At 43.6% G+C, this 14,448-nt stretch overlaps 1 protein-coding gene across 3 annotated transcripts in view; it reads right to left on the reverse strand.

Moving 5' to 3' along the window:
* wu:fb95e10 (nucleolar protein dao-5) overlaps positions 1-14,448 on the reverse strand; it is a 40,166-nt gene that overhangs the window by 12,478 nt on the left and 13,240 nt on the right. For 2 of the 3 annotated variants that reach the window (XM_037791005.1, XM_037791007.1), the window contains exons 2-3: positions 6,805-7,523; positions 6,027-6,105 (exon numbers count right to left, since the gene is read on the reverse strand). In XM_037791005.1, the coding sequence (XP_037646933.1) occupies positions 6,027-6,105; positions 6,805-7,420 (695 nt within the window). In that variant the 5' untranslated portion in view covers positions 7,421-7,523. Of the gene's footprint in view, positions 1-6,026; positions 6,106-6,804; positions 7,524-11,993; positions 12,005-14,448 lie in introns of those variants that run through there. The other variant, XM_037791006.1, reaches the window with a different exon arrangement.

Raw genomic sequence — 14,448 nt, forward strand, 5'->3', positions numbered from 1 at the left:
CATGGCCATTTTCAAAGGGATCCCTTGACCTCTGACCTCAAGATATGAGAATGAAAATGGGTTCAATGGGCACCCACTAGTCTCCCCTTTACAGACATGCCCACTTTAAGATAATCACAAGCAGTTTGGGGCAAGTCATAGTCAAGTCAGCACACTGACACACTGACAGCTGTTGTTGCCTGTTAATCACGATTAACTATGGACAATAATGTGATAATTGAGATTAAATATTTTAAGTAATGACAGCCCTAATATATATGATACCATATACAGTAGTGCACAGAATCTGTTTCCATGGTTACCAAACATAAAGCGCCTGGTGTTTACACATGGATTGCTCGTCTTCCTGTCTATTCACTTGAGGAGCTCAGTACCAAGATCCAAGCGGGCACGGGTACGCCTGTCGCTTACCGTCTGAATAGACCTTAAGACTATACACAGAAAAGGCTACCTTTCTTACAACTAAAACTGTATTTTTTTTTATATACATGAGCTTTCAAACTCGTCAAAAGTCTGTTTTCAAAAAAGGTTGGCTGTGCATAATGTCCCAATAAAAGAGCCACACAAAGAATGAGCCATAATAAAGAGTCACTGGCATCAACAGCTAAAAAAAACTGATTTAATTAGGCTAAAACCTCTAGCTGAACAGGAGGAACAAAACACTTGCGAGCGGCCTTAAATTAGATTGACGTCACTTAGTGAACCTGCATTTGCTCTGCACTTTTATTTGTCTGATAACTGGAACCTGCTGCAGATGGAATTAAATCAATTGAGCCAATTGAATAACGGAGTAAATTGAGAGACTGTGTGTGTGTGTGTGTGTGTGTGTGCATGTGTGTGTGTGACAGCAATTCTTTGCATTTGGCACAATTTTCATGAAGAAAATCTCGTTTTCACAAGGAACACACTGTCATTCAAAATTCTAAAGTCAATTGCCCTACTATGCACACTGACTCATCACATGGGCAAACACCTGTCACACAGTGTTACAATTAGCAATCATGGAAAGTGTATGACCGAAATCCACAAACGCGTATACCCCTTCTCCAAGCTATGGAAGACGCATGTGGAGATATAGCAGTTGATGCTTTTCATGGCTGTATTTGACATGCTAAGCGATATTTCCCCCGCTGCTTGGCCAGGGAAGACATTGCTTGTGATGTGGATGAGGTGCTGTGGCCAGACCGAAACAGAAGAGAGGATGCAGCATAGTTTTTTTTTTCTACTGTAACTGTATACAGTAAATTCTTCTGTTGTTTTGTATGTAGACCACTGTATGTGCAACTTTGTGTTGGTTGGGATGTACACTGTGTACATTGTTTTTGTGGGGAAAATAAAATATATTTGTTACCGTGTATTTGTGTGTTCTGAGTATAAAAACAATATTCTAAAATATTTTACAACACACTTATGTATGTACTGTCTGTAGTAAGTGTAACACTGAACAAAAAAAAGGCCTAAGTCATTATGATGAATGGAGAAGAAGTGTTTTCCATTCATCATAGTGTTTTACATTGAGCACATCAGTGTTCAACTGGTTCTTATAAATGTCTATTCATATGATGGTTTGTGTGTGTCATTTGAAAACAAAATACCATTTTGAGAAGAAATAACATTGTTTTGAATGTAAAGTTTCATTTTGCAGGAGAATTGAGGGGTTTTGCCCATTGTGTGTGTGTTTTTTGATTTGTGTGTAGAGTTCTGAGAGTATGAGGCATGCTTTCAGAAAATGTGTGTAAACAATCGAGAAAAACTGTAATGTGTTCATCTATCTCTCTACCACTCTGCTGATAGCAGGCCTCAATTAAGGATTGAGGGAGGTTGGAAAAGGGCAAAATCTAATTAAAGCAGAAATTGATGGCCCTGTCAAAGCACATCACATATACAAATGCTGACGTGCACACACACACACACACACACTTTACAAAGTATGCCTACAAGCGTATGTGGTACTGTCAGAGGAACCTATCGTCAGTAATGGTTATACGTCTCTCGTGGGGATTCTACTGCAGATAAATCCTTCTCTAGGCTACACATCCTCTATGTGTAACACATTTTACTGACTCATACACTAGCACCACAAAATACTGCATCTAAAGTGCACTTAGACACACACACACTAATAATCCAATCTTAACCTGATTAGCCTCGGCTATATTTCAGCTCAGTGTTTTGACAAATTTGCTCATTAGTCTTTGTATTTAAAAGCCCGGCTAGTCACTTAATGAGTGTTCTATGAGTACAACGAGGGCAGCGTGGGAGCATGAGCAGGGCATTGACTTACTGATGAGGGGTGAAAAGGGGCTATTGATAGGACACATACAAGCTCTTCTTGTCCCTAACTTGGAGTCATACAGTTCAGGGTCCTACAATTAACACTGTGGTTAGAGATGTCGCAATAACCGTAATATTGCCATACAGCGCTATTCATAAAACAACCACAGGGGATGGCAAGCAACCGCCACAACCGCTATGCCTATTTTCACATGTTTTTTTTTTTAACTCTTTGCAATGGGAGCGTTGTGTATTTGAACTATGCTACAAACGTCAACAGCATGACGAGGCGCTGAGCGCTGCATGTATGGTTTTTTTTCTGGTCGTCGAGAGTTGAAAAATGTTCAACTTTGGGTAAAACGCTGCGTTCTGTCACTTTTTTACCACGTCGTCCAATTACAATGGAGGACGGGCGGGACAAATACCACAAAGACCAACAGTCACATCATACATGTAGGCTAAAAGTGCAGAACAACAACAATAATGCAGGAGAAATTAATACATATAGACCGGCGGGTTCGTCTTCTCTCCCTACGTGCTTCAGCCTTCCTTCATCCAGAGCAATTTTTACTTCTGCGCATATTCCGTATCATAGCAACCAGACACAACCAAAGCATCTAAGTTGACAAAAAAAACGCTGCGCCTCATTGCCCTTCTGTTTTCTGCATTTAAAAAAAAAAAAAGATTTAAAACTGTAGTCTTTGTCATTTAAAAAGCAACATAAATGTAATAATAGCCTAACAATAAAGCTTATTTTTATAGCACTAAAATCAGGATAAATGAAGTTATTTGCAAAAAAAATAAAGAAATTGCAATAATACCACATATCACGCTGTTGAGCCAATCATTATTACAGCAGGGGAAATCTAACTGTGGTCTGGAAGTGTTGATCTGAACTCCAATAGTGGTGATTTTGCTTTGTGGTATTTTATATCCAAAGAAGTGGTGATGTTCCATGTTCCACAGAGAACTGGGTGAACATGTAAAGTTTGTCAGTAGTTGTGAATGAAATCACCGTGACAGTTCATAAAGGTCGCACAATGAGCGTTCTGTACTACAGCGGCGATTACTAGCATGCCCTTGTGTAATACTATTAATTAGATGTTTGCACATCAACCGTTGTATAAAGCTGTAATCTGAGTGTAATCTCAACAATCCAACTGCTATCCCTGGCACGTGGAGTGAGTGTGGGTGTGTGTGTGTGTGTGTGTGTGTGTGTTGGGTGGTGACCTAAGGGATTTTCATGGGAAACGCCTTGCTGCCAGGAAGAGGGAAGTGGCTGGCAACTTAGTCAACGTTAGTCTATTGGCAATGACTGAAAAGAGAAGAAAATAAAAAATAATATACTTGTGATGGCATCTTTTAGCTTTTTTGTTACGTATGTACAGTATATTCCATGTCTCAATCAGTGCTGTCACCTGTTCAGTTAGATTTCTGATGCCAACATCAATTTTCATAATTGACAGTTCAAAAAACATCTGGTACCAATATATCGGCAGAATTTTTTCACATAAACCCGTAACATAAACAAAGATCCCTTAAATTTGGTGTTTGGCTTGTCAGAAATCTTTGATGGACAAACTATGTAATGTTACTTTCGGCAAGAAAGCAAGTAAATGTAAATTCCCAAAATGTCAAACTATCCCTTTTAGTGTTGTCACGATACCAAAATTATGACTTTGACACAATACCCTGCCTAAATATCTCGATAGCGATATTGAAACGATACCACGGCAAAAAATTAAAAGATCAAGAAAAGTAATGGAATAATAGATGCCAGAACATGGAATATGTCATGAATATAAGTCATGAATATGTGATTTCTTTGATAGTTAACTTCATATTTGCAAGCGGATATCACATATTCTCCAACAGCATTTAATAAGGATTTGTTTTGTAAAGCAGCGCCGGTGCATTAGTTACAGTTCAGGCGGAGAGTGGTACTGCAGCACAGGAGACGGCGAGAGGTTTCCTAAACAAAAACCCACAAAATGATAAGAAATTCAGATGAAGTTCTGTGAGAAGTTGATGAGGGAAAAGCAGCTAAAATCAGGAAGACACCACAGTAACTGTAGAAAGTGCTGTATTGTGTCGGAGTGGTGTGAAGAGAACCACTCTCGCCGGACTACTTTTCCTTTCCGTCCACGAAACACGGCAAAATATACTTCAACACGTCCTCTTTAGTGGATTATGTGTTTGCCGAATTACAGGAGATGCCTGGATAGATTCAGAAAAGATGGTGAATCTAATTTAATTGGTACATTTGTAATTAGAGCCGCACTGTTATTTTCCTGGTTTATTTGAATGGAGTTTTGCTGATACAGACACCAGATCAGAGCGGGACTGTGGTTCATGACCTGCTTTAATCTTCTTTTCAACATCATTTGTTGACTCCGTCCTTCTGGTTATCGCTACAGTATATTTTTTGACCGCCTGCTTCCACCCGCAGCAAAGTTAACACCACCCGCTCCTCTAAATGCCAATCTTTAAAGCAGAGCACTGCGCACACACTACCCCGCTGTCGCACATCGCCTCAACTCATAGGAAATAGCCTACGGCTGTTGTTCTTAAAGTACCTGTATTAATAAAATGGGGTATCATACCGTTTTTAACGATACTTTCTAGTATCGGTATACCGTGCAACACTAATCCTTTTAAGCATCTTCCTTGGATTGCTTGCAGTGTGTGGCTGTTTTCCTGCTTTCTATTTGTTATAACAACTTTGCTAGGAAATGGTCCAATCTGTTTGACGCAAGTGTTTCTGACTGAACAATGTGTCTACACAGACATAGCAACATGGTGACATAACACATCATACCACACACCATGGTGGCATAGCAGCGAGGAAGAAAGACGCTATTGCTCCGACAAACAAACAAACAAACAAACAAGAAGCGGAGGCAGCGGGATGAGCCCCTGTTGAAAGAACAGCCAGACTTCCAAAGGCTCTATCTGATCAAGATCACCACTGCTGCCTCAGACAAAGGCCTCCTTCAGTCTCCTCTCCTGGTCTATCGCTGAGCCACCACGGGACCCAACGCCATGCACACAGTGTGACTCAGGTGAGGAACACATGTTGACCTGATTGCACAAAAACAGGCGCTCATGCTGGTATACATAAACGCCCCCTCTGAAGAAACAAAAACATTAAGAGCATTCTCTTGTTCTCAGTTAAATCTTCAACAGCCCCTCCTCCTCTCTCTAAACCCCGCTCCTTCCCTAAACTTGTTTTATTAATAATGCTGCTGTATAATGCTTGCTCTGGTGAAACCCTGCGAGGCATTCCTCTAAGGCTTGTTCTGACATTGGCTGGTCGCTGGCCTACTTATACGCGGCCCTTCCAGGCCTCTATGTGGGAGATCATTGTTCCTCAGTCCTCCAGGGTGTTTTCTCTTAAACAGGGTCGTCTTTGAACCTGTAGCCAAGTGAAGCCTTTTGAACCGACTGCTGCTCACTTGGCACTGAGGAGCTTTATCACGCCGCAATTCCTATCTATTTGGCAATTTATTCGGATTTGCTACCGTTCTGAAGCAAATTTGCTGATTTGCTAGGAAAGGCTTTTAAGAAAAGGAGCCCACTCATAACACTTTAGCCTGAAGGATGTCTAAGAGGAGGAACTATTTTAGACAGCTGCCTGTGCTATCTACAGACACACAGAAAATCTCTTTCAGACACATGTGTGCTTGTACATATACGCAGACACACACTCCAGGAAGGGCGAGGCTTCACTTCTACACAAGTGTCACACCTACCTGGTTGTCTTGGAAACAGGGGGCTTAGTTGAGGCAGCAGAGCTAGGCTTGGTGGGAGTCGCAGACGCAGTCTTGGGAGCTGGAGGAGAGGAGAGGAGAGGAAGTGGAGGGAAGAGGAAAGGAAAGGAAAGGAAAGGAGGGAGAGGAACGGAAAGGAGAGAAGAGGAGGTGGAGAGAAGAAGAAAGGAAAGAAATGAGAGAAGAAGGGAGAAGAAGGGAGGAGATGGAGAGGAAAGGAAAGGAGAGGAGAGAAAGTGGATAGAAAAGGAAAGGAAAAGAGAGGAGGTGAAGGAGAGGATAGGTGAGAAAGTGGAGAGGAGGAAAGGAAAGGAAAGGAGAGGAGTTGGAGAGGAGGTAGAGAGGAGAGGAAAGGAGAGGAGATGGAGATGAGAGAAGAGGAAAGAAAAGTAGAGGAGGCGGAGGAGAGAGAAAAAGTAAAGAAAAATGTGAAGAACAATATTAGATCAGTATTCTACTGTATAGTATAATATAGTACATGGTAATGTATATCACAGATATAGGTCATGTCATAAGGATATAGGGCAATGCATTTCTGGATTACCAGCAACCACTCTGGCATGTGTAATATGTGTGCTGAATCCATCCTGTGTGCATCTATTTGCATGTCATCACATTATAGTGAACGCTCCTCATTAAAGTGGATCTGTGAAAACATTTCATGCTGCGCTTACTGTGGATGTTTTTTTTCCCACACAGCCCAGCCTACATTCTGAAATACACTACAACTTATGGTCTTTGTGATGACATTTTCACCAACCTGGGGGCTTTTTAGCAGCAGCTGCAGCGGTGCTGGTTTTGACACCATTAGCGGTTGCGGGCGCTGTCTTCTTGGCGGCTGTTGTTCCGGTCATCGGCTTTGCGCCGTTGGTGGCAGCCCCTGTGGGTTTCTTCTCGCCCACTTTGCTCTTGGGGGCTGGGGCCAGGTTCGTGGCTGTTGGTTTTTTGTAGGGAGCTAGGATTGGGCTGCTCTTTTTGACAGCGGCGGGTGCGGGTTTCTTAGCCGCTCCGTTGGTCTGGGGCTTGGACACGCCATTTGAGAGGCGGCTCTGGGTTGTGTTGGGCCGCGACCCAGGTGTGGTCTTGGCTGGGTTGGCTGTGCCAGGTTTTGTCTTGGCCGTGGCCTTGTTGGTAGTCTTGGCTTTGGGGTCTCCTGAAGTCTTGTTGCTGCTCTTGGCAGCTGGGGTTTCCTTGGCCTGCTCTGGCTGGGGTTCTGCCTGACCTGTCTCTCCTACAGGTTGCTGTGGCATCTCCTCCACCGGACTGGCCGCCTGGTTGGGCTCCTGACCCACGGCCGGTGCTGCCTCATTTACTGGACTGGATTCCAATGTTTCCATTGGCTCCAGCGCTGCCGTGGCGACCCCATCCGGCTTCATCTCCCCTCGAGTGGTAGTGGTCCGTCTCTGCAAAGCGGAGCTGACTTAAATCTCACAGGATAGCCACAGGTCTACAGGCTTTCTGGAGACAGCGAGATCTGGTCTGGAAAGAGACAGGAGGATAATATACAGTACGGTTAGTCAACAGCAAGACCAGACATGAAAAGCCGTTTGCTGCTTCTCCACCAGGAATGTTGTTAATCCTAGGAATCAGATAAAGTGATGATTTGTATCTTCATACAGCTTCAGCATCACACACAGAAATATTTTTATGTAAGCGTCCAAGTGTTAGCAGGCAAACTGACGTATGATGTATAGGAGTCGGAGACTGAACTGCTGCATAAACCCAGGGGAGGACAGAAGCTTATCTAGGACAATACAATACATAGAGAAAGACATCGCAGCTTCATAAGTTGTACTCAGAGGGAAACAATTAGATCAACACATTTTATGTTATGCTCAATGTCTCAGGGACCACAGAGGGATGGGCAGAGGAGGGACATGTCCACTGCCGAAACAACACATTCTACAAATACCCTTCATTATTTTCAATGCCAACTGCAGTGCAGTGGCAAATGGTCCCCTCTGTGAGACTAAAAAGCTCAGTGACACACTTGGCCAGCGTAGCTAGCTGCTACGGGTTGACTTTTTTTTTCCTTGGTTCAAAATGGCATCAGAGTCACTAGTGTGGAAGACTAGTTTTCCGGGATAGTACTCTTAAGGGAGCGCAAAAAGCTTTGACACGCAAACGGCACACACACACACATGTACATGCCACCTGTAATAATGTTATGACACGCAAGTTTTGAATCAGCACATGGATGAGAAAAGCTAAGGAATACTGCTCCATACTATTAGGCTATAAAAAGAAAAGTAGGGTGAGGTAGGAAAAAAGGCTTGGATGTATTTGCTAAGTGGGTCAACGCATGTACAATAAACCCAAAGATAGGCAGACAGTTTGACTCATGAGCCACAAACAGAGCAGCCAGAGACATGAGCAACCGAGGACGAGAAGTGGGACATGAAGCATATGAGGCCTGATGAAGGGCAACCATCTGGAATACGAGCTGTCATACATTGTCTGCATCAATATTACACAACTGTTTCTTATTTTGTTTAATCAGCTCCTTGCAAATGGGAGGAAGAGAGGAAACGGATAAGTTTTTACAAGTTGGAGAAGGCAGAGGGGGAAGTGGGGGGGTGGGGGGGGGGGGGGGGGTGGGGGGTAGCAGGAAACTGGCTTGTCAAAGTTTACAAACAGAGCGAGGAGCCGACTGTGCAGGAGGCTAAGTGGTGAGACAAACTCTGAGGCAACGCAGAGGCCAACCCAGAGGAAGAGGCTTGGCTTGTGGAGCATGGGAACAGACAGGGAGAAGGTGGGACAGAGAGAGAAAAGAGACAGGGAAAAAACAAGATGTAAAATGAGCTCACTATTGGCTGATCTTTGCCGGTCCAGCTCTAAAATCCAGACAACGCTAGTCATCCTAGTTTCCACTGACCTAAACGTGCACACACTCACTGTCCTATTTCTAGAGGACAGACATCATCTTTATGCCCGCTGGCTTCCTGGAAACAATTCCCGCTGCACACTCTTCCTCGTCTTTCTTTCCTTCTTCCGTCATCCTATACTCATCCTCTAAACTAAATCTCACATGTCAAAAGGCCTTCTTTCATTCTCCGACGATCCTTCCATCTCCCAAACATTTTCCCCTCCTTGATTTCTTTCCTCCCCCACCACTACCGCTCTCCTTCCATCCCTCTGTTCTCTGTTTGCCTTTGCACAGATGGCCGGAGCAGCTGAGCAGGGCCGGAGGGCGAGGAAAAAATATCCAAATATCCCAAACACATAAGAACGGATACACACAGCTAGTGCAACAGGCCGCCACCCGAAACAACCTAAGGGGGAAATGACGGGTAGCAATGAGATGCGATTTCATGCTGCACCCTTTAGTCATAACTTAAGGGTTTTTTAAATGCCAGTGAGGCTACAAAATGTGGACAGTTGGGTTAATTATGTAACTACCCACAACCAGTCACAGCTTTTAGGAGAGAGGGTGGACACTGGTGTGAGTGAGGGAGGGGGGATAGAGACGGTAAGATAGAGAGTAAAAGATTTGTTTGAGTTCCACACTGTTTTGTCTGCCTTTCATTCAACCTCTGCACAAATAGCACTTAAAGGTGCTAAATGTGAGATTGGGAGCATTTCTATTGCTTCTGCAGTCTGCACGGCTCTCATCACGGTGACGGCTGAGTCGGTGTTCTGACAAATAGAGCTACCCGCTTTGATTGACCTACCAGAAGCTCATCCTGTCAGACTAGTCTGATGGACCTCTATAAATGTAGTCAAGTAGAGTAGCTCATTCTGTCAAGGAGGAAAGATACATCAGGATGGCCTACTGCCTCTATAAATGTAGGTCAAACTATGGGCGTGTCCTCGTGTCCATGCACACATCGTGTTGGTTGGTCATTCTGAGTGGTAATTCTATTTTTTTTAGAAATAGGGATGCTAATTTTGAAAATTGTTTTAACCGAGAACCGACCCTTGTTAACCGATTATTAACCATTAACTGACAAGATTAGTGCATCGCATGCAGCGGTGCGCCAGCTGCAGGAAACAGACAACTCTGTGAGTGCAAGAGTCCCCAGTTCACCCGACCAGAAGAGTTACTGTAGCAGCCACTATGCTGCGTGTATTGTCGTGGACACATGCAGCCACTTTCCCAGTAAGTCTCCCAGTGTGCCTGCCTGGCGTAACGATAGCGAGTGACCGACAGACAGTGTCTGTTTGGTTTGTGTTAAGTTAGGAGATGTAGTGTTGCTGGTTGCTTCGTGCTCGCCGTCGTCACACACATATGGTCTGTCAGCGCAGAGTAACGTTAGCGAGTGTCCGACAGGCCGTGTGTGTGTGTGGCGGCGGTGAGTGTGGGGTTGTCGGTGGCGTTATAGCTGTGACTGAATGTAGCAGTAATAGTGTGTGTAAAGTTTATTTGTTGGTGAATAAATGCTACAACTCCTCAGCTTAAGACCCGAGCCAACTTCCTGTATCTATCAACCCTGACTCAGACTCTCTTAAGGTGGGCTGTTAAGGTGAACCAGCTTTTCTCCTTAAAGTGACTCCTTACTCCTCTGAGTTTTGCTCGGCTTTTTAACACATTTTTAATATTTCCTTTAACCGCTTAACCGATAGCATTAATCGGTTAAAATTCTTCATTTAGGTTAATGGTTAATTATTAATATCCCTAGGCAGAACGCTGGCAGCTCCCAGCTAACGGTGCTAACAACAGCAACAGTGCTGACAGAGATAACAGTGTTAACCTGGGGGGGAACCGGTGTGTGGGTGCTGCGCTTCCACGATGGCGCCATCAGTCGGGGCGGCATTATCAGCTGTAACCGCCGTTTGAGAGCAGTGCAGAGCGGCGGCCGTGAGTTAGCCAGTGGGGCACGCTCACATGCACAAAAAGCATGCACTGCCAGCCCGGCTATGTCAACAAAGAAAGGAGAAGCTCGGATTACAACAGGGCTAACATTAGCGCAATACACTTAATTGCACCAAATATATCACATCATCCAACTCCGCCCACTTGATACTCCAAAATCTTAAATACAAGCACATCACTAACCGTGTTTCCATTCAGCTGTCAAGCTAATTTTAAGCAAACTTTGGAAATGTTGCAAAAAAAGAAATGCATATTATTCCACCATCTGGTTTGGAGCGAATAAACTCGGCTGCAGCGTAAGTTGGCGCTTTAGGCTACAGATGGCTGTAATCCTCCAGTAAACAGAGTAGAAGAAGTAGAGGTTACGAACTTGAGACAAAACAAGTCGGCATGGCAATCTAACAATCTATGAAAGAAAAATGGAGATGTCATCAGGAATTTGTTTCAATTTGTTTCAGTTGGGCAAGTTTCCATTGTTCTTTCATGTCAGTTAGTATTGTTCATGTTTCATGATGTTTGGAGACGAAGATGTTATGGGAATATCCGAGAAGACGCCAACAGCGGAAACAGCTGATCACTCATGTGAGTTAAATGGTCGCTACTAATCCATTTAGCGCGCCAACTTTTTTTCGACAAAGGCAAAAACCACCTCAAACGAGTTTAAAAACTTTTTTTGCAATTGAGGAAGTTTTAGCGAATTTTGCCATTTCCATACAGCTTTTCTAATGTGATACTTGAAAATACGCATAGAGATATGTGAATGGAAACACGACTAGTGTTTGACCCGGCACAGCTATCAACACTATGACCTAATTCAACCAAGCAGTGAACCAGGAAATAAGACTGTGTCCAATCACCATTCCCTCCTCTATTTCAGACTCTGGTGTTCTGCTCTTCCCACAGTAGACTAAAGCATCTGGCCTGGCTGTTCCATTTCACTGCTCCTCTCCATAGTACCCCACACTGCTGCTGTGTGTCTGTGTGTGTGTGTGAGAGAGAGAGAGTGATAAATCCTGATTGCACGGCCACAGCCAGAGGAACATTACTCTTTCTCCTGCAGGTCTCCAGACAGCTGTGATATTGCACTTCTCTCTATGGCTCTATAGCTCACTCAGCCGGCGTTACGTCATTAGGACCATCAGTCAGTCGTAAGCATAAACAGGCTAGCAACCAGGGCAGGAACATAATTTTTATCTACACAGAAACTGGAGGTGGTGGTGGGGGGGTGGGATTAAGACACATCGAGACACTTTCACTATTTCAGCAGCCAAATAAATAGAAATGACGGTTGAGAATGCCGTTAATTTGCTGCCAAAGTGAATTTCCCACCCTGGCCCTCACCCCTTAACACGTCAGTGACCCTGTACATACATTTCTCAGGATTTTACCTTCCTTAAAGCATCTTCCTCAGCACAATTACTGAAGCACTACGGTTTAACAAATCAGAGATTGCTTATTAAACATTTGTGCTTCAGTAATTGTGTCCGACATAAAGAAATCTGATTTAATTTATAAGCTACGGTGTGTGCTACAGTTTCTATTAGTAAGGCTTTTGGGCTGACGAATTGTTTCCTCAATGTGTTGCAACAGCTTTATATTATCTTAAATTTCATCCCTAATTACTGCAGCACTCCCAACTGAAACATCCAACCCATTAAGGCTATTACAGGTTTTCATTAAGGCTAATTAGATTGAAGAGAGTTATTCCCTTGCAAACGGACTGAGTGAGCAGCTGGTACAAGGGAACACATTTGGTAAGTTAGCCTATTCAGAAGCTGTAAAATGTTTGCTGGAAATTGTAATGTCACTCAAAATTGTACAGCTGAACCATGTTTTCTAACAAATGGCTACTATTGGAAGTTAAATTCCTCCATAATCAATTTATTCTACTTGGATTTTGCTGAGGAATCCTCATTTTTATGACCCCTGCTTCAAAATTACACACATCTGGACCATAGCGCTTTGTGGCACAACCATTAACAACTAAGCAGCAGCTGGGGATTAAGTGTTTTGCAGGTTCATTGGTACCTCAACTAGAGCTGCTGATGGTGGATTTACATCATTCAAGGGGGTTATAATGGGATTACATTGCCATGCGTTACATTACACAATGCTACACGGGGTTACATTACTCAAGTCCTCCCTCCATCCTAATATTTAAGATGGACTATAGGGGACCGATTCAGTCTTAGGTCAATGCCTTTACCTGTAATCTACCATTGTAATGTGAATAAACCATAGACTGTATTTAAGAAGTGGACGTTGTCAACGTGACGTCACCCATTGGTTTGTGGACTGCCGTTTTGAAGCCTCGAGTTCGGCAATTTGCCCATCGCCATCTTGTTTTTTTTGGAACCAGATGTAACACCAGAGGGTGGAGCTAAGTACAACTAAACGGTGAATAAGACCATTTTAGGCGACCAAAATGTTAATATTAACTTTCATGAACTGAAAACACACTGTGAAAGGGTTAAAGTTGTAAGTCGAAAACACGACAACACCCAGACCAGACAACGCCCTGGAAGCAACCTGTCAATCCCAAGGTAGCTACACCCTAAAGAATACCCTGCTTTATGGTCTATTTGACTCTAAATGGGACCATAATTTACTAAATGAACATCATGCTGTATTGAAGACCATAAAGACCATTGAGACCATGAACTCATGTTTACGATGTTTACTGAGGTAATCAATCAAGTGAGAAGTAGGCTCATTTTCTCATAGACTTCTATACAATCAGACTTCTTTTTGCAACCAGAGGAGTCGCCCCCTGCTGGCTGTTAGAAAGAATGCAAGTTTAAGGCACTTCCGCATTGGCTTAACTTTTTAGAACCGGAGGTTGACCTCTGGAATAAACCTAAATTTATGAGGCAAAATAATGTGTGGCTACATCCAAATGTCTTAATTCTTATAGGCTTTCCTCCAAGAACCAAAGGAAATACCCAGGCTGGCTCCTAGACATCCTCTCATCCTAACACCAAGGCTACAACCTGGGCTGGAACACACAAGCTGGCATTTTCAACCCATAAGGGACAGAATGTATTCAATGACCTGATACTGGCTTGTGAGGTAGTGCATATTTCCAGCAGCTAATTCCAGACAGATGGCTATGTCAGCTACATTAAGTCCATTTCAAAACATTCAGGAACAGCGTGTGCACTGTGTGAAATGTTAATAACATTAAATGGCTTAATCTGAAAAGAATTGCCGGTCAAGCTACATCAGAGCAGGCAGCCGGTCAGCTGTCCTGACCTCCTGTGGCCTGAGCAACACACACAAAGGATCTGTAGGAGAAGAACTACTTCAACAGTTGTTGTCCTCAGTAATTCAGCTAAAAACAATAGCTGGAGATAGAACAGAGTAGCGTGGAAGTGGAGTGGGAGTCTTTCGCTGTAAATTTCTGAATGTAGTTGACTTTGCAAAAATGTGTTTGTTGTTGGCCTTCACAATGTGTCCAAATTATGTGGTTGGTGCTTCCAAGCAGCGTCCCACTCCAAATTCCCTGCAAGCCTCAATGATGAGCTACACAGTAACTGAGAACAAAGGAAACCCACACAAACACCAGAGGCAGTGGTCGAAGCACAGGATCAG

This window comes from Sebastes umbrosus, chromosome 14 (assembly GCF_015220745.1).
Source record: "Sebastes umbrosus isolate fSebUmb1 chromosome 14, fSebUmb1.pri, whole genome shotgun sequence".
In the NCBI taxonomy this organism is placed as follows: domain Eukaryota; kingdom Metazoa; phylum Chordata; class Actinopteri; order Perciformes; family Sebastidae; genus Sebastes; species Sebastes umbrosus.